Source organism: Panthera onca, chromosome C1 (genome assembly GCF_046562875.1).
Source record: "Panthera onca isolate mPanOnc1 chromosome C1, mPanOnc1 haplotype 2, whole genome shotgun sequence".
NCBI classification, from domain to species: Eukaryota; Metazoa; Chordata; class Mammalia; order Carnivora; family Felidae; genus Panthera; species Panthera onca.
In genome coordinates, this window is record NC_138346.1 from 166,161,845 (window position 1) to 166,184,302 (window position 22,458).

At 35.7% G+C, this 22,458-nt stretch overlaps 1 protein-coding gene across 2 annotated transcripts in view; it reads left to right on the top strand.

Moving 5' to 3' along the window:
* CC1H1orf141 (chromosome C1 C1orf141 homolog) overlaps window positions 1-22,458 on the top strand; it is a 65,724-nt gene that overhangs the window by 18,397 nt on the left and 24,869 nt on the right. Inside the window, exons 1-4 of one of the 2 annotated variants that reach the window (XM_060626227.3) lie at window positions 1-1,886; window positions 6,797-6,888; window positions 10,174-10,331; window positions 19,212-19,324. The exon at window positions 1-1,886 is cut by the window's left edge and continues 84 nt beyond it. In XM_060626227.3, the coding sequence (XP_060482210.2) occupies window positions 6,814-6,888; window positions 10,174-10,331; window positions 19,212-19,324 (346 nt within the window). In that variant the 5' untranslated portion in view covers window positions 1-1,886; window positions 6,797-6,813. The remainder of the gene's footprint in view (window positions 1,887-6,796; window positions 6,889-10,173; window positions 10,332-19,211; window positions 19,325-22,458) is intronic. The other variant, XM_060626228.3, reaches the window with a different exon arrangement.

Genomic DNA, 22,458 nt, shown 5'->3' on the forward strand with positions numbered 1-22,458 from the left:
CTACAACCTTGAAATTGTTCATTATGCAGCCAAGTCTTCACAGTGAGATCCGTGGGAGATTTACTGCAAGAGTGACTGGGAATTTCGTTCTGCCCTAGTTGGCAAGTTCTCTGTTTCATTGTGTTCTTTTGCAAAAACTGTCATTATTGAGCCAGTAATTAAGAACATAAATCCAAGTTTCCTTTGAAAATAATTTTACTGAATTTAGATTTGACAAGAGCCACATTTTATAACCATTTGCTCAACTTTGTGTTTCATCCTGCAGTAAATCATCCCGAATCAACATCATCTATTACAGATAAACTGGGATTACTCCCCATAAAATGATATTGTCAGAGACATCTCCAAATTAAATTGGAGTTTTCAGATCTCAGTTAGGTGTAAAATTCTTTGCCTGGTGCTGAGATTCAGAAGTGGGTAAGCATTGTTTTAGATGAGTTTCAATACATTGCAGAAGTGATCTGTCAAAGAGTGAATTTCTGTAGTGCAGTGTACCAAATTCTGTGGTGAAAGACAAAGTACTTATAGGAGCACATGTGAGGAAGAGACTATCACCAAGACAAGGCATGTGAGGATATCAAGGCAAGTTTCACCAAAGAGGTAGCTTTCATACTAGGATCTGATAAAGAATAGTCTTTTGAGTGGAAGACATGAGGAGAGAACATTGCCAGGGAAAGGAAACGCATGAGGGAAAAACATGCTTGGGGAAAAGGCAGGATGTGTCCAGGGAATAGGAGTTGTAGAGTTTGGCAGAAGATCAGATGTGGTGGGAGATTAATTCCAAAGGTTGCTTGAGCCAAAGCCTGGACTGCCTTTTTTGAAACATCTCATATGTCATCTAAAAAGAGCTTGCATGCTATTCTGCAGGTAATGGGGAGCTAGTTAAGGTTTGTGGAGCTGGACTTGGTCAACAATTCAGTATCATCAAAAATACAGTTCTTATGACTGTGAAAAATCAGTATTTGAGGGATAAAGAGGAAGATTGGGGCAGAAAAATTTAGGGGCTGTATAGTGCAGTAATCACCTGGAAGGAAGAGTGAAATCTGAAGGCCTGGGGAAGACAATGACAGTGAAATAAAAGCAAGAATCAGAAAAGTCTTGTCCAGTTGGGATCAATGTTGCCTCATGGTTCATAAAATCTTGTGAGAGACTACTGACCTGTTCTACCCCCAAGATTCTGTGAGTTAGGCTTCTGTGACCACATAAGATCCCTACATTCCAGAAGAGAGCATTTCCTCACAAGTGTAAGTACATATAAGAACACTTCAGATGTATCTGTATATATTTAAGAAGTGAGATCATCTCTCCCAACCCAATTAATGTGTTGGTTGAAAGGGGGATGATTAGATCTATTTCCTTGAGTACAAACTAATTTTGCATTTTTGATGAGTCTCTAGTATGGAGACATAGTAATGTTTATCAGGGTTTTTCCCTAAATACTTACCATATTTTTAAGGCTTACACTTGTGCTTTATAGGAAAGTGAGCTTTAGTTTCTTCTCACTGAACTCAGAATAAGAATTTAATAGAAAATTGAGAACAAAACTATGAAAAAATTAGAGAAAGAAAGGAAACAAGATAATCATATGATACAATACAGAAGATACTGAATTGCTGGATTAAAACAGAAGATACAGAATTGCCAGATTAAAATAGAAGATACTGAATTGCTGAATAAAGTCTTGTTGTTTACCAAGACCCAAGGGGTTAGTGTAGGTAAAATTAAAGAAGTATACTGTGGAAGAAGCAAGCGGGCAATTAGACATATGGAGACCATTGGTGATTGCATGATGGCAGGTATGGCAGAAAAAAAATGAAATGGTATGGAGATGGAGAATATGGATTTTGCAGGATTTATAAGTATCTCACACATCTTATCCCTAATAGGTAAGTGCCTCATTACTTGTATATACTTATTTTATTTACCAAACACTTATATGTCACTTATATTCATTCAATTGGACCTTGTAACAGTCCCATGAACTAGGTATTTGCATTACTTCCATTTTACCAATTGGGCGACACAGAGAAGTTAAGCAATTAACCTACAGTCACACAGCTTATAAGTAGCAGAGCCAAGGATTCAAACCCAGGCAGTCTGACTCCAGAGTTTATGTTCTTAACCAAAATACTATGCTGCCTTTCTAAGCTTGAAGGTGGGAGAAAAAGTAATATTTTTTAATGCTATGGGTTGATCTAGAAGAACCTCAACAAGATTTGGACAATTATTTATGCAAACTCATAAATGTAAATGCTAGCTAAAACTGTCATAACATTTATAGTTGTCCATTTCCATTATGGCTGATGGCTAATTCATTCAGATTTTTAGGCAATAGGGATACAAAGATGAATTAGACATGGTTCCTGCTTTCAAAAAACACATAGCCTAGAGGAGGAATAAAATAAGGATATCAAATGGTTTAATAGAGAGTGATAAGTACTTGGATAGCAGTATATATAGGATATGATGTGAGCACAGACATTGGACATTTAAATCAGTGTACCAGAGAAGGCTTCCCTGCAGAGGTGTTATTTGTTTGGGTCTTGAAGGATGAATAGAACTTAGAAATATAGGAAATGGAAGAACAACATGGTAGATAGAGGAAACAGCAAGAGCCAAGCAACAAGTAAAAGAGGATACAACACATTGGAGGCACTGTTCATTAGGTGCCACAGTCCATTAGGACTGGGGTATCAAGTATATATGAGGAAGGAGCAGATGGGGTTAAAGACTTAGAGGCCAAACTATGATTCGCACATGATATATCAAGGAGCTTGACCCTTTGTCCTGAAAGCAGTAGGGATAGATTGAAGCTTTCATCAGGGAGAGGTGTGTGTGTGTGTGTGTGTGTGTGTATGTGTGTGTGTGTTTTCTTGAGAAAATAAGGCAGACAAATGTGAAGGATAGAATGGAGGATAGAATGGATCAAATGTATAGACATATTTTGAAAACTATGGCAATAATCCAGGCATCAAATGATGGAACCCTAAACCGAGGCAGTAGCAATGTGAATGGATAAGAGAAGAAAAACTGAGAGGATATGTAGGATGTAGGATATACAAGATAAAGTGATTGTGTATGTTTAGGGAGGGGATAAGAAGGAGTTTTCCAGAAGAGTGGTGACCAAATCCTGTTTTGGGGAATAGCTGCATCAGAATGGCTTTAAAAAACAGATTCCGCACCTTCAGCTCCATAAATTCTGACTTAGCAGGACTGGGGTGACAACTGGAAATCTGGATTCCTTGGAAGTTTCTGAATTCATTTGTCATTGAGAAGGATTGAGAACCATTACAATGCCTAAGTTTATGGGCTGGGTGCCTAAGAGATAACTAATGTGATAATAAAGGTTGGAAGAGACTTTTGACTGAAGAAGAGGAAAGGTGTGGACAAGTTTGCTTTTAGGTTAATTTGGGTTACCTGTAGGAAATCTGGGTTGAGCTAGGAACATAGGTTTGGAACTCGAAAGAGAGATTTTTGTGTGAAAATAGATGGTGGTAGATGAAGCCAGGAGTTTGGGTGGTCATCCTGAAGAAAATATGGAATAATGAAAAAGATGGCCTGAGCCCTTAGAAACATTAGTATTTAAGGAGTGATCTGAGGAAGAAGGAATCTTCAGAGAGAGTAAGAAGATGTGACTGTTGTCATAGGAACCAAGGGAGGGCAGAATTTCCATAGAAAGGAGTGGCTAACATTAACAAGAGTTGTAGACATTCAAATAAGGTAAATAGGAGCAGAAAAGTGCCCACTTATTTATAAGATGGTGACCCTGGTGACCAGAGCAGATATAGTATAGAAGGAAGCCAAATGATGGTAAATTAAGAAGGAAAAGAGATGTAAGTATAGATGAGCATTTTAAGAAATTTGTCAATAAGGGAAGATGAGAGAGAATAACAGCTAGTAGGGTTAGGAGAAGAATTTTTTTTTAAAAAACCAGAAGAGGTGTGAGCATGCTAAGGAGAAGCAACTGGTAAAAAAAAGAGAATGACATATACTAGAGAGAGGCTACACCAATGGAAATAATTCTTTTAGGACAGAGGTAATAGAGTCTAGAGTACACTGGGAGGGGTTAACTTTGAAAAGGAGAGACAACAATTCCATTAAAATTAAAATACAAGTGAGATGGGAATGGACGCAGATAAGATTTTGGCATGAGAGAGAGAAGTTGAAGTTCTTACTTGATGGTCTCTGTTTTCTTAGTGATACAGGAGAGCCCATCTGCCTTGCCCAGGAAGGTAATATCTATCAGGTCCAACTTCCTCAGTAAATTTGATGGAGTACCTAGCACCATATCTCTCTTGTAATACAGCTAGGTAGCCAAATGAAGAAATGAACAAATAAATGTATGCCATCAAATGATAATATATGCTCACAGAAATAGAATTCATGAAGTAGAATATGTGCCCATAGAAAAAGAAGTATGAAGTAGAAGTATGAAGCCAATATTCTGGAAATGAAATGAAAGTGCAAATGATTGAATCAAGAAAGGACTGAAACTTGGAAGGTCATATCGAGGAACATATGATGCAGAATTTAGCATTAAAGGATTAGTTTTTAGTTTATGCAAAGCAGTTGGGATACACTGTCATATTAGACCTGCCTGATACAGCTAAGCCCTTGGTACCCTTGGTATAATGATGAAAGTAAGCAAGTTAGTCTAAAGTGTTTCCTCACCTCCACTTTATCCCAGGGCGATTTAGCCATTAGAAACCCTGCCAAAGACTTATGAAAACATTTGCAAACTGAAAAAAAAAGGATAGGCTTCAAAATATGAAAATAAAACTACAAAACTGAAATTAATAACATTCTGTCAACTTCATTAACTTCAAATTTAGTATTCATAAAACTGTCATTGACCCTTAAAAATAATTTGTTAATTAGATTTTCTCACTTCAAAACACTCATAGTTGGCTAAGCGTCCAACTTCGGCGCAGGTCATGATCTCACGGTTTGTCAGTTCGAGCCCCGCATTGGGCTCTGTGCTGACAGCTCAGAGCCTGGAGCCCGCTTCAGATTCTGTGTCTCCCTCTCTCTCTGTCCCTCCCCTACTCATGCTCTTTCTCTCTCTCTCTCTCTCAAAAATAATTAAACATTAAAAATACCTCATGATATGCACAGTGATTTGCCAGGAATCATATCATAGCTAAATAATTGATAATTTTAAATAAACAACATAATTCCTTCAAATTACAGCTGTGTGTGTGTGTGTGTGTGTGTGTGTGTGTGTGTGTGTGTGTGTAAAATGTGATGATATGGTGCATCCTAAAATGTCTGTTGTGATGTTGAAGATGTGTGGAAAGTGAGAGGTGTAGGACATCTTACTCTTTAAAAATACCTGCTTTCTGTTCCCTCTCACAAGGAAGCCGTGTGTCTCAATTGTCCCTTGTGTCATTTATACCTTCCCCAAATTGGGAAACCCATTCACTTCAATATGCTGGTTCCTACAGTTAGGAAAGCCTTTCTTTCCCTGATTGAGAAATAGAAATCTTTTGTCTCCAATAAAAGAAATTTTGGAGAGAAATATGGGAGCCTTCTCCACCCCACCTTGAACTCATATTATGCATAAGAAAAACACAGAAACTAAAATTCCTTTAGTTGCTTTTAGGATATATGAGAGGATTGGTTCCTGGATCACAAAAGACAACACATAGCATCCAGATAATCTAAAATGTCTGCCAAAATCTGTCCCTTACTCTTCAATAGGAGACCCAGAAAGTCCAAGGTACTCATCATTGTGCTAACACCCTTGCCTGCACATCCCATCTCCAACTTGCAACTTCAAGTTATGATGTTTGTAACAAGGCAAACAATCTGCCTTGCAGCCCCATGGCTCAGAAGAGTCCAAGAGTAGAAAAGATAGTTAAGAGAAATCAAGTACTAAATAATGTGAGCTTTTGGCATAGAATCCTTAATCCTTGGCTTTTCATGTATTATTGTCTTTGTGTCTTTGTGAGATATTGATTGAATAATATGCAATATGGGAGAAATAGCGTAGACATTTTTGAGCCAGAAAGAACCTTAGTGTTGACATTGATGTGTCTTAGAAATATTGATGAATTCAGTACTTCCTATGAACCATACAACTTCTACATTTAAATGCCACTGGAACCCATTCAATTCACTGAGCAAAAATATAGTGGGAGCTTTGGGTTAATACTCTGATTCTTGCCTCTACTCAGCTCCTCCTAGTTATTTGTGTTGCATTGGAAAGGTATTTTGTGTCCTGATGTCTAACATTCAGGTCCCCAAGCCTAATATGGACTGCCTGACCCCAGATGTAATTTTCAGCAATATTAATTGACTAGAGAATATTTATTATTACAGCAGTAGGACCCAACCAGCTTGACAGCTGCTCCTTCTGTGTGACTGATTGCCTTCTAAGTGCTGTATTAACAGTCTTGGATCATTGACCAATTTAATTTGAATGCAATTAATTATACAAATGTGAGCTCTTCACATTTACTTTCATTAAAATTATATCACAACAAAAAGAAAATAGATATAAATCAAGCCACATGTCCTTGCTTCAAGTATGAGTCAATTCTGGTTCAATTTCCCTTTATCATACATTTAAAAATTCCTAAGGTTCACACACATCTGGGAGTTCTGATCATGTGACCTTTTTGTCTAAAAAACTTGGGTACCCCTACAGTTCCATGACCTACTCCATGATCTCTACAGTTCTATTTTGTACCCCAAACAGAAATGTAAATGTGGGTCTCTTATGCCTAAATATTCAATTATATGTTTAAATTTTAATTGTTTTGGAGATTTTTTCTTTTTTCTCCTTTTTAAATAGGAATTTACTGACTGAAAATGGCAGAAAAAATCTTAGAGAAGTTAGATATTCTGGATGAGCAGGCAAAGATGCTCTTGGCCAGAAGAGCAAAGGTTTGTAAATAAAAGCTAAAATAAAATTTAATCATTAAAATGTTATTTCAAATGTGAATGATTATCTTTATTTTTTAGTTAATGATGCAGTAGTATGGAGTTGTAAACTAATTTGTAAAAAGCAAATCATTATATTCAAAAAGTCATCTAGGTAAGTGTATACTATAAAGAATTAATTAGATATACAAGATAACTTCTGGATAGCTGCCACATTATATTAGGATATAATGTATCTAAGGTGATTAAGATAAAAAATCAAATAAGCAGCCAAATAGTAAATGTGACTACTTCTATAGTTCTCATTAATATGTTAAACATATAAAAAGTTATTTAATTGGTTTATTAAAAGGAAGAAAATATTTGGTATAGTTACCAAATTAAAAGTAAAGGTCATAAAAATTAAATAACATGAGACTTTTATAAAATTCAATATAAAATGTTAATAAAGAATATAATTTTCAAAAACTAGATTTTTAGCACATATGAGCAATTTAATTTGGTTACACAAAGACTTGCAAAATAATTTAACAATGTGGATAAATGAGGCATGAAGAGCATAGAGTCTCAGAAATCAAGGAAGACAGCACAAAGAGGAACTCTGAAGTGACTGAACATATTTGTGAACCTGAAAATGAAAACGTTAATGTTTGAATAATAATCTTTCTCTTTTTTTCATAACTGTCTCCTTTTATTAAAAAAAAAAGAGAAATATTGGGAAAACCAATAAATTCTTTCTGTCATTGCTACCCAAATTTTGAAATAGCAAACCAGGAGTAACTTACTAATGCAACCATATTAGACTTAAGCACCCTAAAGTTCACTCCTTTTTAATTTTCTTGTTTAAAATGAAATGTATTTTAGAAAATATAATCAGAGATAAATCTTTGTAATTTGTCCTGAAATTCCCTTTTATATGAATTTTAAGTTATGATTAGTAATAATAATTCTTACCTTTTTTACTAGGGTCTTCTTTTGTGTAAACCATTTCCATAAATATTCTCATTTTGTGTTACTATGTCTAGTTCATGTGTTACTAATAGAGGATTTTCTGGAAATTCTTTTTAAGTATATACAATCAAATTTAAATTTTTTCTTAATTTTATTTATTATTTTTATTTATTATTTTTATTTTAGAGAGAGAGAGCATGAGCAGGGGTGGGGCAGAGAGAGAGAGAGAGAGAGAGAGAGAGAGAGAGAATCTTAGGCAGGCTCCTTGCTGAGCATGGAGCCTAATGTGGGCTCAATCCCATGACCCTAGGAGCAGTTTTACATATATACATATTTATATATATAAATTATGCTTAAAGGAAATTACATAAAGAAAAATTGTCTTTGGCCTCCTCAACTGCTGCCTTGAGGCAAATAAAATTTAGCACTTTGGGTTTATCCGTCCACATCTTATTTTGTGCTGTTACAAAGATATACAAATATTATCTATGTATGCATAAACCCATTTATCTTTACATATACTCAAAATATAAATATACAGGTACACATACACATACATACACCTACATACATTTACGAAGGTGAATTATCTCTATTTTCTTTTTTAACGACCACGAAATGAGATGAAAATATATAAATCACTTTGGTAATTGCTTCTTTATTTTTTTAACTTTTATATTTTGAAATTAATACAAGTCATAGGAAGTTGCAGAGGTACTACAGAGTCCCATGTCCCTTTCACCCAGTTGCCCCCAGTAGTGACATCTTATATGGGTAGTGTACAATATCAAAACCAGTATGAATCCCAGCCCATATTAACACTGGCATATTACCATTAACCAGACTACAGATTTCATTTAGTTTTCACCATTTTTAAACCTGCCTTCATTTGTGTGTATAGGTTTATCAATTTTATCTCATAAGAGATTTGTGTAATCACTACCACAATCAAGATACAGCACATACCCATCACCATGAAAGAACTCCCTCATGTTATTTTTCTGTATTTGTATCCATATCCGCACTTCATTCCCCATCTATCCCTGGCAATGGCTAATCTGTTCTCCAATCTTTAAAATTCAGTAATTTTGAGAATGTTATACAAATGGAACCATTCAGTATGTGAATTTTGAGATTGACTTTTCACTAAGCATAATGCCCTTGAGGCCCTGTTAAGATTTTGCATGAATCAATAGCCTTATTATTATAAATAATATATAAATTTTGTTGCTGAGTAGTATGCCATTATATGAATACACAGAGTTTCAACCACTCACCCATTGAAGGATGTTTGGGTTTTTTTCAGTATTTTGCTTTTAAAAATAAAGCTGCTTTAAAAAAAAGATTAAAGAGAGCTGCTGTGAATATTTGTGTACAGGTTTTTGTGTGAGCGTAAGTTTTCATTTCTCTGGGGTAAATGCCCAAGAGTGTAATTGTTGGTGCAATTTCCATCTCTTAAACACAACAAAGTCAAGGCCACGAGGTTTGATGTGAGTTCCCCCTCACTGCTTCTCAGCCAGGAAACTACCTTCAATAAGCAAGCTGAGCCATCGTGGGATTTACCTCATTTGTTTCCCTTTTCTCAGGGATTATGGTTCCCCCTCTGCCTGTTCTCTAATGCCTGATTACAGTTGTTTTCGTATGTTTTGTCTGGGTTTCTAGTTGTTTACAGCAGGAGGGCAATTCCTGTAGCGCTTAATCCTTTCCTGGCAGAAGCAGAAGTTCCTATCCTTTGACTTGCTGTCAAATTTTTCACCACTTTATTCCTCTGGGCAATGCTGAGATAATTTTTTAGAAAAGATTTCTGGCTCCTTAACTAACTTGTTAGCTATATCCTTTTCCCTCTTCAGTCCATCTATATAAATATTTGAACAAAGTCTTTTGATTGCTTTCTTCACTTCATTTCTGGCTTACGCAACTAGACAAATGTTGGAATGATTCACCACGTGCATGGGGACAGCAAGAGCAGCAGGTTAGAGATCAACTTGCTCTCCTTCCAATAACTCTATGTATCAGTGTTTTCTTTGTGTAATATATAGGTCACTCTTAAATTCTGAATTTTAGAATTAGGAGGGAGCCTTCATGATCATCTAGTCCAACATCCTATCATTTCATCAATAGGAAAAGAGTAGCTCAGGTCACACAGCAATGGTATAAAAAATGTTGGTACACAGGCCCCCCCAGCTTTTAATCTGTAATATTTTGCTATTAGTGACTGGCACATAAATTCTGTGTGAATGCATAAAGTGAGACTAATTTCATCCTTTCCATACAGGATTTTTCCTATATGAAAAGTGCTCATTTTTTTTTCAGTGTTGTACTTTGGATTTATTGCAGAAAAACAGACTTCAGAGTCAAGTAAAGAAAAAGACTTTGGTTACACCACTGACATTTGATTTTCAGTTGGAATTTGAAGAGGCTATTGCTCCATCCACATCTAAGAACGTATCCAGGAGCACAGAAGACAAGTCATTTGGTATTAAAAAACCAAAAAGGTAACCATCCTAACTACCTCAAACTTTCAGTTGGATGGTTTTTTGTTTTGTTTTGTTTTTTAATTTTTTTTTAACGTTTATTTATTTTTGAGACAGAGAGAGACAGAGCATGAACAGGGGAGGGGCAGAGAGAGAGGGAGACACAGAATCAGAAGCAGGCTCCAGGCTCTGAGCCTTCAGCCCAGAGCCCGATGCGGGGCTCGGACTCACAGACCCTGAGATCGTGACCTGAGCTGAAGTTGGACGCTTAACCGACTGAGCCACCCAGGCGCCCCTCAGTTGGACATTTTAAAGCATTACTGTAGATTTGTTTTAGATTATGTAATCTGTATTAAATGTAAGCTTTGTCAAACATAGGCATGTTTCATAGTGCTTATGAGTTACACCATACTTATTCAGCATTCTGAATAAATTAGTTTATAAAATATTTATTGTAGTTTATTATTACAGGTGGTTATTAGATAGTAATTACAATTCTGGATTTTTAAAGAAAGACTTGTCTTGAATTCTATTACATTGCCCCAGATTAATGTCAGGATTTATTTCAAATTTTAGACCAATAGACTGCCAAAAGAAGTCTACCTAGAAAACTAAGTAAGGCAGTTTCTCTATGTACTTATAAGAGATAGCCTGAATATGTCATAGTTGGTCTTTCACTGGCATTGTGGACATGCATAATGCTATATAATTTTTCTAAGCATCATAAATGTAGAGGAGAGCCCAGACAAAAGAAATAATAAGATGTAGAATCAATAGAACTTCTATCGTACCTTGATGGTAGTGTGGACACTGTTCTTACCTCATTTATTCTGTGTAAACATTCAGTGTGTTCAGTGCAGTTTTATAGATGAGAAGCCCATCTCGGTGAGGTTAGATAACTTGCCCAAGGTCACACAGGTGAGTGGCTCAAACTGGATTTAAACTCTAGCGGTTCGATTTCAGACTTGTGCTCTTTATCACTCATGCAACTGGATGAATGTTGGACGGCAAATTTATCACTGCCCCATTCTGAATGTAGAATGGCTTGCAGCTTTCGGGCTTGGTTACTAAGTGCATTATGACATTTTGTACTTAGGTAGAGAATATATGATGAAACACAGATTGGGGTAGAGAAGAGGATTACATTGATAAGGTCTGAATTTCATTTTGGATATATTAAGTTTTAGATGTCTGTGGGGCATTGAGGAGGGGGCATTCTTCTTCTAGGAAGCAACCCATTCTTGGCAGGAAGTCCTTTTTAGCTGTAACAGAATGATTGCTTAAGTAACAGAGCATAAGGCAGAACGTTTCTGTCCTCATATCAACAATGATATCCTGGTTATATGGGTTATATTGGATAAACTCAGTTCCTCTGTATCTGGAGATACAGTTCCTGGTCTTGTAAGTTTTGTTAATTATAATTCAGGATGCCAGTCTCCACCAGTGCTTTTAAACCTCACTCCTACACTGAGTTGTGATCGCAGATACACTTCACACAGCTGATTCCTGTGAACACTAATGACAGAGATGCACTGCTCTAGCCCAGTAGGTCTCAAACATGGAGGGCTCCTTAAAACACAGAGTGCTGGACTGCACCTGCAGAGTTTTTGATTTAATATTTTTGATTCAGTAGGTCTGGGTGGGGCCTGACAATTTGTACTTCTAATAAGTTTCCAGGTAATGCTGGTGCTGCTGGTCCAGGGACCATCCTTTGAGTCTCTGCTCTAGCTTATGTCCTGCTGATCTAGCTGCCCAACACCAACATCTGTTCATTCCAGTTTTCTTCCATAGTTTGCTGAATATCATAGTGCCTCTCAGCCCGGTGCTGTGATCACCTAATTGATGTAAACCTTCCCAGGTTTATTTGTAGCTGTGCTTTGCCTTCAGACTAGTAGTTTTCAACCTACGTGCACATTAGTATTACTTGGGGAGCTTTAAAATAATTGGATTCTACTTTAATTAGTTTGGAGTAGACCCCAGGCATTACTATTTTTAAGATTCCCCAAAAGATTCTTACATAAAACTAAGAATGAGAACTATTCAAATTCTTAGGGCTTTTTTTCTCAGTTACTCCCAGAGACATGTGTCCCATGTAACTATCAGTTCAGGATTTCAGCATTTTTCTGGGATAAATGGGAACCGATAAAATATTAAAGATATCTTTCAGTTAATCTGTGTATAGTCTCTAAGATTTCTCATTAAACACCAAATATACTCTTCTCTGCAACTTTTCATAAATGGACCTTTTACAAAAGAGTCATATTCATTTTAGCAAAACTCCCTTTTAAAAATTACCTGGAATAAAGATAAAGTGGGGCACCTGGGTGGCTCAGTTGTTTGTGTGCAACTCTTGGTGTCAGCTCAGGTTATGATCCTGAGATTCATAGGATCAAGCACCCAGTGCTGACAGTGCAAGACCTCTGTGCTGACAGTGCAAGACCGCCTTTGGATTCTCTCTCTCCCTCTCTCTCTCTGCCCCTCCCCCAGTGGTGAGTGAGCACTCTCTCTCTTTCTCTCTCTCCTTTAAAAAAAATAAAGGAAAGACAAAGTGATTTCTCTATTACTTAAGCATTTAGTGCTGCATTATCAGTTGAAAATGGCAATTTTACCACTTATAAATTGGTAAGAAATAGAAAACAAGTTAGGAATAAGGAGGTTGATTAAGGGTATTTAAATTGTCACTGAAAGTTAGCTCAGTAAATAATTCAAGGCTACTGAAGTTACAAAAAATAATATTTTTCTTTTTTTTAACGTTTATTTATTTATTTTGAGAGAGAGAGCAAAAGCAGGGGAGGGGCAGAGAGAGAGGGAGAAAGAGAATCCCAAGCAGGATTCTCTCAGTGTGGAAGCTGATACAGGGTTCAAACTCAAAAATGGTGAGATCATGACCTGAGCCAAAATCAAGAGTTAGACAGTTAACTGACAGAGCCATTTAGGCTCCCCAAAAATATTTTCCTTTAGATTAATAGATTAATAGGGGCTATTCATTAGAAGAATTATTGTCCTAAAAATAAATCTATAATGAGACCTGTCAAAAGAATATTCCTTTTAGAAATAGTTTTATGACAATAGGATAAACTTGCATACAGAAAAGATAGTTAAATATTAATGAAGGATTCTCTTGCAGCCTATAGTGAAATTTAATTGGCCACATTCCTTCTTCCTTTAGTTCAATATGCATGTCTTATACTCTGTGTGACATTAGACTGGCACAGAGATTAAGAGGATGAGGTTTATAGGCCAGTTGCCAGGTTTGTATCTTAGCTTTACTTACTACTAATTGTGACCTTGGACAAGTTACATAACCTTTTGTGTCTCAGTATCCTCATATTTACAGTGTGGATAATAATAGTATGTATTCCATAGGGTTGTTTTGCAAATTAAATGTATTGACATGTGTGAAGAGTTTAAAATTCCCCAACATACAATAGTCACTCAGAAAAAAACAAAACAAAAACAAAACCCAGCAATAAAAATATAAACTGTATTAAACATAAGGGAAGGGAAGGAAAAATAAGATAAAAACAGAGAGGCAAACCATAAGAGACTCTTAAATACAGAGAACAAACCAAGGATTTCTGGAGGGGTATTGGGTGGGGGATGGGCACTTGTGATGAGCATTGGATGTTATATATTAATGATGAATCACTGGGTTCTACTCCCAAAACCAATACTGAAATAAATAAATAAATAAATAAATAAATAAGCTGTATTTTTGAAATATGCAATCATATATTCTAATCATTAAAAATAAGATAGTAAATGAGATACACAAGCCATGTTTACATATGGCAATAATTTCTGAAATCTTAGGTAAAGTATGACTTATGGGTAAGTAGGGTATGGTGGCCTGGGAACAGGAAGGATAGAGAAGATGGAGGCTTTTATGTGAGTGGACGCAGAGATTCATGCCTCATTCCTGCTGCCCACACCATTTCTCAGTTATGTAAGCACAGGCTCCCTCAAGGCCCCAGGAGGATCCTGGGAAGGTAACAACGTCAACTCCAGCTCTCTATGGGGAGAGGTTCGCTACTAGGCTGAACACTGCCTCTTCTCTGTAGCTGGAAGAGGACTCATTATTGCTCATACCTAGAGGAACCTGACATTCTAGAGCAGGGCCTCTTTACAGTAACTGCCCACATGAGAGTTTTTGGAAAATATGCTGAACCCTGCCTAGAGATCTTGATTTAACTATGGGCGGGGGGGTAGGGGGGAAGTCTGGACATCGGTGTTTTTTCAGAGCACCCTAGATGATTCTAGTATACATCTAAAAATTTAAGAAACATTTCTAGAGACCTCTTCATTTGTCACTCCTTTAATCAAGAGACCCTCTTATGACAGCTTGTTTGCCACTGATACTCTTCAAAAGAATCTTATCTGTCACTGACTGATATTACCTGAGTCTCAAATAGCCTCACCTTTATATGTGCTGAGGGAACTCACACTCATTGAAATGAGAGGTTGAAGAGAAATCCCTCATTTAAGGGGACTCATATGAAGGAGGGAGATAAAGACAATCAAAACAAGTGACTCATGATGAGGTAGATAATGGAAGAAACAGAAGAAAACTTAGGAGAATATGTATCTTAAGGACAGAAATAATCAGGGAAAAGGGATTTAAAAATATTTCTGGATCAAAAATTGAGTAGGAAAATAAAAATAGAATACAGTTAAAAACAGGATTGACAGTCTAGAAGGTCAAATAGAAGCAATATCTTATGAAAATACAAAAAAAAAGGAAATCAGATTGAAAAGAGATATATACTAAGATTTCAAGATATTCAACCTGGAAATATATACCTAATACATAAATCAGGAAAGTAAGAAACATAGTAAAGAAATAAAGAAATATTAGGGAAAAATGACCTTTTTTTGAAGACAGACTTGAATTTTCAGATCAAAAGGGTTACCAACCGCTAGACTTACAGTAAAATTATTTAAGTCCAAAGGCAGAAAAATAGTGGTTAATTACAAAGGAAAGGAAGTCAAATGAGTTTTATATGTCTCATCTGCATCTCTGAGGCTATAAAACAATAAACAATTTTAAACTTTTGAACAGAATGGCAATCCAGGAATCCTCTATTTAGATGAATCATCATTTATATATGAGAACAAGAGAGAAATTTTTGGATATGAAAAACTAGAAGGTAATCCACCTATATATTCTTTCTGAGACATTTACCTGGAGAAATATTTTATGCAAGTTAAAATCAAATATAATTAAAATAAAGATACAAACTGGATGTCTTTATGACAAAAAATGTATTTAGAATTCTTCCATGATACCAGAACGAAAGCTCTGGACCTTCGTTTCACAGTGGCTGTTCTGTAAAAACATAAAACATTCCAAAGCAGGGAAGTTATCCATAACAGATTCCTATTTGGGAAGAGGCAGCTTTTGAAGCAATCCCCATACTTCCATCTGAGCTGTGTCCTGCTCTTGGGTTTCTTCCCTTTATGCACCAGTGCCATTTCATATCCATTCCATGGATGTGCAGTAACCTTCCTTTAACTCCAGCCCATGCAGCACAAAATCAAGGCCTTTACCTATATTCCTTTAACTCAACTGCAACAGGATATAATTTCACAGGGTATTTTTCTAAATATAAGACCATAAAAGAGGGAATGAAGGTGGATGAATTAAAAAAATTACAAGCAGCTCAAAACCAATACAACTTATAAAGAGAAGATTTATGATTTTATGCTAGTGAATTAAACCATAAAATTTATAATCCAAGTTTAATTATTTATATTACATAAGAATCTAGTGCTAGGAACTCAATTTTTATTCTTAGGCTCTTAGCCTCCCATTTGTTCTTCCTGCTGCTGGGAAAAAAATTCTCCATGGATCTCTTATATTTCTGTACATCTTATGAGAAGAGGCACTGGTTACCTTGTTCCTAGCTTCTCAAGGATTTTTGTATAACAAATAGCCTTGAAAGAGGTAGTGCTTTTCTTTGAGCAAGAGCAGGTATGTTACTATTCATTATAAAAAATTTGGGTTCTGTAAGCTCAGGGTTCCACTCTTGTAACAACGCACTATGTGTGCAGAAGTCTTCTGGCCCTCTGCTTGTTTCCCTGTGGAATAGAGGCTCAGAGAACTGATACAGAAAATGCTATTCCTATCATGGTGAGTAATAAATAGGCCTTTGTCTCTGACTCAGGAGTCTACTTCTTTGCGAGCATAGATCAAACTGTGGCAGCCTAACTCGTTAGCTTGTAAGTAATGTCAAATCTCAGACCTTTCACACCTACTTTTAGGGAAGAAGCTAGAATGACAGAAACTGTGACCACCCTCCTCCCTTTCCTTTGCAAAATGAGTGGTAAAATACGTTAGGCTCATTATTCAATGAGTAGGAGAACACCCTTATCCAGGTCCCTGTGAGCTTAGAAGAACTCTATTTCTATACCCCATTTATCTATCCCATAAGTCTATCTGCTTCTGGGCATCAGGATTTATATTTTAGTTATTAGTCAACTAAATCCTTAAAATCAATCCATTTAATAAAGTTTTTAAGAAATGAAACAATATGACAAGAGGCTATATAAACTAGAAAGGAAAGTCAAGGTCAGTTGTGGACAGAGTTTGTGTATAATCAATCTTGTAAACCAACCCAGCAAAGGATAAAACAAATGAACTGAAATTTGACCTCTTCTTATGTCCCAAACATTTTGCTAAGCAACTTCTGAACTTTATTTTACATATTTCTTGTACTAACCCTATAAGATAGCTATTACTGCATTTGGCCTGTGAAAGACAAATTCAGAGGAAATCAGTATTCTGCAGAACTTCACGTAGAGTCAAGATGCAAAGTAAGGTCCAACTCCAAAGTCCACACTCTCTAGTTCACCATGAGGAAATCCATATCCAAACATCTCTATATAGTCTCTGTAAACATATTTGAAAAATACTTTAGTAAGATAAGGATAAAAAAAATTACTCCTTAACAAGACTATATAGCCAACTTCATCCTTAGGATGGAAGCCTTGACGCATTTCCATTTAAATTAGAAGCAGAAGGATGCCCATTCTCACCAATATACTGTACTATTCTAGAAGTGCTTGCCAGTGATATTAAACAAGAACATAATACAAAAATATAAATGTTTTGAAAGGGATAGATAAAATGTTTTATGAAGGTTAAATGAATGTTTACTGAAAAATCCAAAGAGAATACACTAAAATCTCATTGGAAATTATAAGATTATAAGAAAGTTTAGTCAAAATTTACCAGGAAAATTTGTACACTCAGCAGATGTTTATTACACATGTACTATGTGTCAGTCCCTATTCTAGGTGCTGGGAATACGAGTGAACAAAATCCTCACTTAATTTATGTTTTAGGATAAGGTGGGGAGACAGATAATAAACTAAATGAACAAATGAATATTTAATGTCAATCCATTAGTGATAAATACTATGAAGAAAATGATAGTAAATTAAAGGAATTAAGACTGATAGGGGTTACTATTTTAAATAGAGAAAGGGGCAGGATAAAACCTTTGTGGAGAGATGGAAATTGAGCAGAGTCTTACAAAATGCTCTCTTATAACTTAAGGGAGTAACCCTTGGCAATCACTGGGAAATGTTACAGGCAGAAGGATGAGCAAGTACCAAGGTCCTCAAGTGGGAGCTTAAATTCCTTTCCTCAAACCAAACAGTTGGAAAATTCACTCTGCTTCCATGTGGAGGTGGGGCTTGGGGAGGTGCACAGAGAGGCCTGAAAGGACATTCAATCGAAGTTCCTCTACTTAGAAACATGAGAACTGGGGACAGTTTCTGTCTTGGAGTGAGGATTTTGAACTTTATTTGAGTCCAGTAGGAGACATTTGGAGGGAAATGGCAATCACATTTATAGTTTACAGATGCCACCATGGTTGCATTAGGAATAGACTGTAGGGGATGAGTGATAGCAGAGAGAGCAGATAGAAGGCGAGAGACACATAGAAGTAGCTCAGATGGGAGATGAAGGTGTCTTGGACTAGGGTAGAAGTAACAAGAAATAAAGTAGTTTGATTTGGGATGTATTTCAAAGAAATATCCAGTGGGGTTTGCCAACAGATGGGAATGAGGAGCGAGAGAAAGAAATCAAAGATATTGTCAAGTTTTAGGCTTAAGCCTTTGGTTGAATGGAGATGGGGAAGCCTCAACGATTGGGAAGAAAGCAGAAGCAAAGATTTGGTTTTGAATGTGCTAAGTTTGAGATGCCTATGATATACCTAACTGCCGAAGTCATGTAGCAGTTGGATATATAAATCTGGAGCTCAGGGAAGAGTTTGAGGGCCTGGATTTATAAATCTCAGGGACATGAGCATATAGATAATACGCGAAGATGTGAGATTAGATATCAACTGAGGCTGAGTGTTTGAGGTCAGAAGACTGAGTCATGGATTACCCCAGCATTTAGAGGTCAGAAATATCATGAATTATGTAATACTATTAACTTTATTACATACTATCAGTAGTCAAAGGATTTAGTGGAGAAAATTTCCTGTATGGTAAATAAACGCTGTGATCCTATCTAGTATATTATTTTGGTATCTGAAGTGACCCTAACTCTGGGTCCCACCACTTTGACTCAGGTCTGACAATGTCTCCAATATCTCATTTAATGAATTTCCAGCATATTTTTTAAAGGGTTAATCAGCTTGTGAACTATAGTTTCCTAGAGTGCCCTCAATCCTATGACAACAGTAGCTTACTATCTGTCTCTACTTCAAGTGATTATCACAAATACTTTCATCTCTGGCTTAGTACCAACACTTTACACTTTGTACTATAATAGTACTAATACAACAACATTTAATCTGCATTTCACCACATTTCTCAAAATTTATTTTTTAGATTAGTTTTGTAGATTTTTCTGATTACTTTAACTTAGATTAATTTTATTTTTTCTAGATATGTCTCCTTTAAAAATGAGCCTGAACCTACAAAGAGTGATTTTGAAACATTAAATTTAAGACCACACTTTGTACCAACAAATATAAAAAATCAAGAAAGCAAGTCAATAGGTAATGCTCTGCGTACCATATTTACTTCTCCTTTAACTTATTAATGAGTGGTTTTGCTTGTAATATATACTTTATTATTTATTAATGTATATCTTAAAAGCTCTTGACCATTGGATGTCTCTGTGGAAAGAATTTTCTTGAAAGTATATGGTGTATAACTGCAGTGTGAAAGATTTCAGTGAACTATAAAGAATTTCCTAAGCAGTAGAGACGTTAAATATCAGAATAGACAATTTATGCAGTTCACAAATTAAGAATATATTTTTATGTTTATTTATTTTTCTTGAAAGAAAGCTCTGAGTTTCCTTTCAGCTCTACCCTAAGAGTTTCCTTATTGTTAAAAAAAAAAAAGAAATCAATCAAGTATGGACATCTTGCTTAATAAAAACTTATTTACAGAAAGTGTAAAGGAACTTACTTTCTTAGAACATTAAGGAATCTGTAAGCTAGGAACAAGCACTTATAATATTGTAAGAAAGTTTAATAAAAATTTACCAGGAAAATTTGTGCACCCAACAGATATTTATTACACACGTACTATGTGTCAGTCTCTACTCTAGGTGCTGGGAATACAAGAGTGAAAAAAATCTGCCCTCAATTTATGTTTTAGGATAAGGTGGGGAGACAGATAATAAACGAAATGAACAAATGAATATTTAATGTAAACGCATTAAATTCTCCACATCTTCAGAGAATTTGAGTGTTTTGTGTTGCCTTTTTTTTTTCTTTCTCTGGAATTATCAAAAAAAACATTCGATTGCATCATTCTCATCGATCCCTTTGGGTAAGGCTCCTTGACTCCACATTGCTCCATACTGCCTCATTACTCTGATACTCTTCATCTGTCTCTACTTCCTCTTTTGTTCAAACTTCAGACAACTACAGTCTGGATTCCGCCTCCACCATCCTACTGTAGCTGCACTGATCAAGAATACCAATGATCTCCACTGCTAAATCCAAATAATATTTTTCTGTTTTTATTTTCTTCCACATTTTAATAACAAGTATAGTAGGTCAATCATTCCTTCCTTCTTAAGATTTTCCTCTTAGGGGTTTGGGAACCCATATCTCTTGTTTTCCTGCTATTTTACTCCTCAGTCTCTCTTCTTAATTTATTTTCTCCATCATTAAAATCCTGTACACCTTTTGGGATGAGCACTGGGTGTTGTATGGAAACTAATTTGACAATAAATTTCATATAATAAAAAATAATAATAATAAAATAAAATACTGTACACCTGATTCTTAAACAACAGGGTGGTTAGGGGCACTGACTCTAGTGCACAGTCAAAAATCCACATATAACTTGTGATTCCCCTAAACTTAACAGCTATTAGCCTGTTGTTGACCAGAAACCATTACAATAACATAAACACATATTTTGTATTTATATGTATTATATACTATATTATTATAATGAAGTAAGCTAAAGAAAAATGTTATTAAGAGAAACAAAAGGATGAGAAAATACATTTACAGTATTTTACTATCAAAAGAATCCATATGTAAGTGGATTCATGCAGTTCAAACCTATGTTATTCAGGGATCAACCGTATATCCCAACTTATCTATTCTACTGTTGAAATTTTAAGCAGTGTCAAATTTTGCTTTATAGATTTTTAATATAGTTTAGGCCATGTTATCAGTTACATAAATATTTCAAATTATGTTTCTAGTGAATTGAACCCTTTTTCATTATAAAGTAATTGTCTTACTATTTAATATTGCTGTAGTTGCCCAGCTTTCTTTTGGGTACCATTGCATGGTATATCTTTTTCCATCATTTTATTACCTTCTTGTAACATTGTAATCTATATTTATCTCTCATAAACATCATACTATTAAATTAAAAATCTACTATCATACTCTTTGTCTTTGAAATGGAGCATTTAGTCCATTTATACTTAATGCAATTACTAATATCTTTGGATTTAATTTTGCCATTTTATTTTTTTGTTCTTTCATTTGCCCTGTTGATTTTATACTTCTTTTTATGTCCTCTCATGTTTTCTCTAGAATTGAGTTTTTTTAAGTTTCACTTTTCCCCTTTATCAATTTGGAAGTTATGTACTCTATTTCTATTCTTTAAATGATCACTCTAGAAATTACAACATGTAACCTTTCAAAATCTATTATTATCCTCATTCTGGACAATAAAAGAATTTTGGAACACTTAAATTATTTTACCGATGTCTGACTTTTATGTTATTGTTAAAATCCAAAGTCTTATTTAAATAGTATCTAAATCAGATATAGGTGAGACTCAAGGAATGATTCAGCCTGATGCAAATTTCCTCTCTACCTGTGAACCTCTAGAACCAAACAGTATATGTGCTTGCAAAATGCAAAGGTCAGACAGGCACAGGATAGGCATTCTCATTCCAAAATGGAGAAATAAAAGGAAACAGGGGGTGATAGGTCCTGAGCAAGTCTAAAATTTAGCAAGGTAAACTTCCTAAGATTTTAAGACTCAAGAATAATTCTCTCTGGCTGCATATTCTTCTGGAACCACTGGGGCAGAGGTCCTGCCTCTATAGCATGCCAGGTAGGGGTCATGACTCCAAGACTCTGGGATGCCCTACCCCAAAGGTGTTGAGTGGAGGCTCTTTGGCCTGTTGAAACTGAGACATTAGTAACCCCATTTGAAACTGAGGAGGCAGCTCTGATGATTTTTGAATTGCCTTCAGGGTCATTCTTTCCCTGTCTTGAAGAATAGCACATATTTGCAGTGAATAGCTCTGTGGTCCTATCCTGTAAAACCCAAGAAGTCCAACAGATTTCATTCATTTTTGTCTCATCTCCATCCCCTTCAGTTCAAACTGGCAGTGTCACTGTTGGGATATCTATTTAGGTGTGTGATTCACACCCATACCAATCTCCTTATCAAATAGTCATTCTACCACACTCTTAGTGTTCTTTTTCAAACATGGACATGCTGAAAATTTTCTTATTTTTTGTAATGTGGACAGGCTGAAAAATTTACAAATCCTTAAGTTCTGATTTATTTTTGCTTAACAGTTCAGTCTTCCAATTTGTTTTTCTCTTTTTGAATTTTACTACAAGCAGTCAGGAGGAACCAAGCCACTCCTTCAATGCTTGCTTAGAAATTTGAGCTAAATATCCAGTTTCATTGC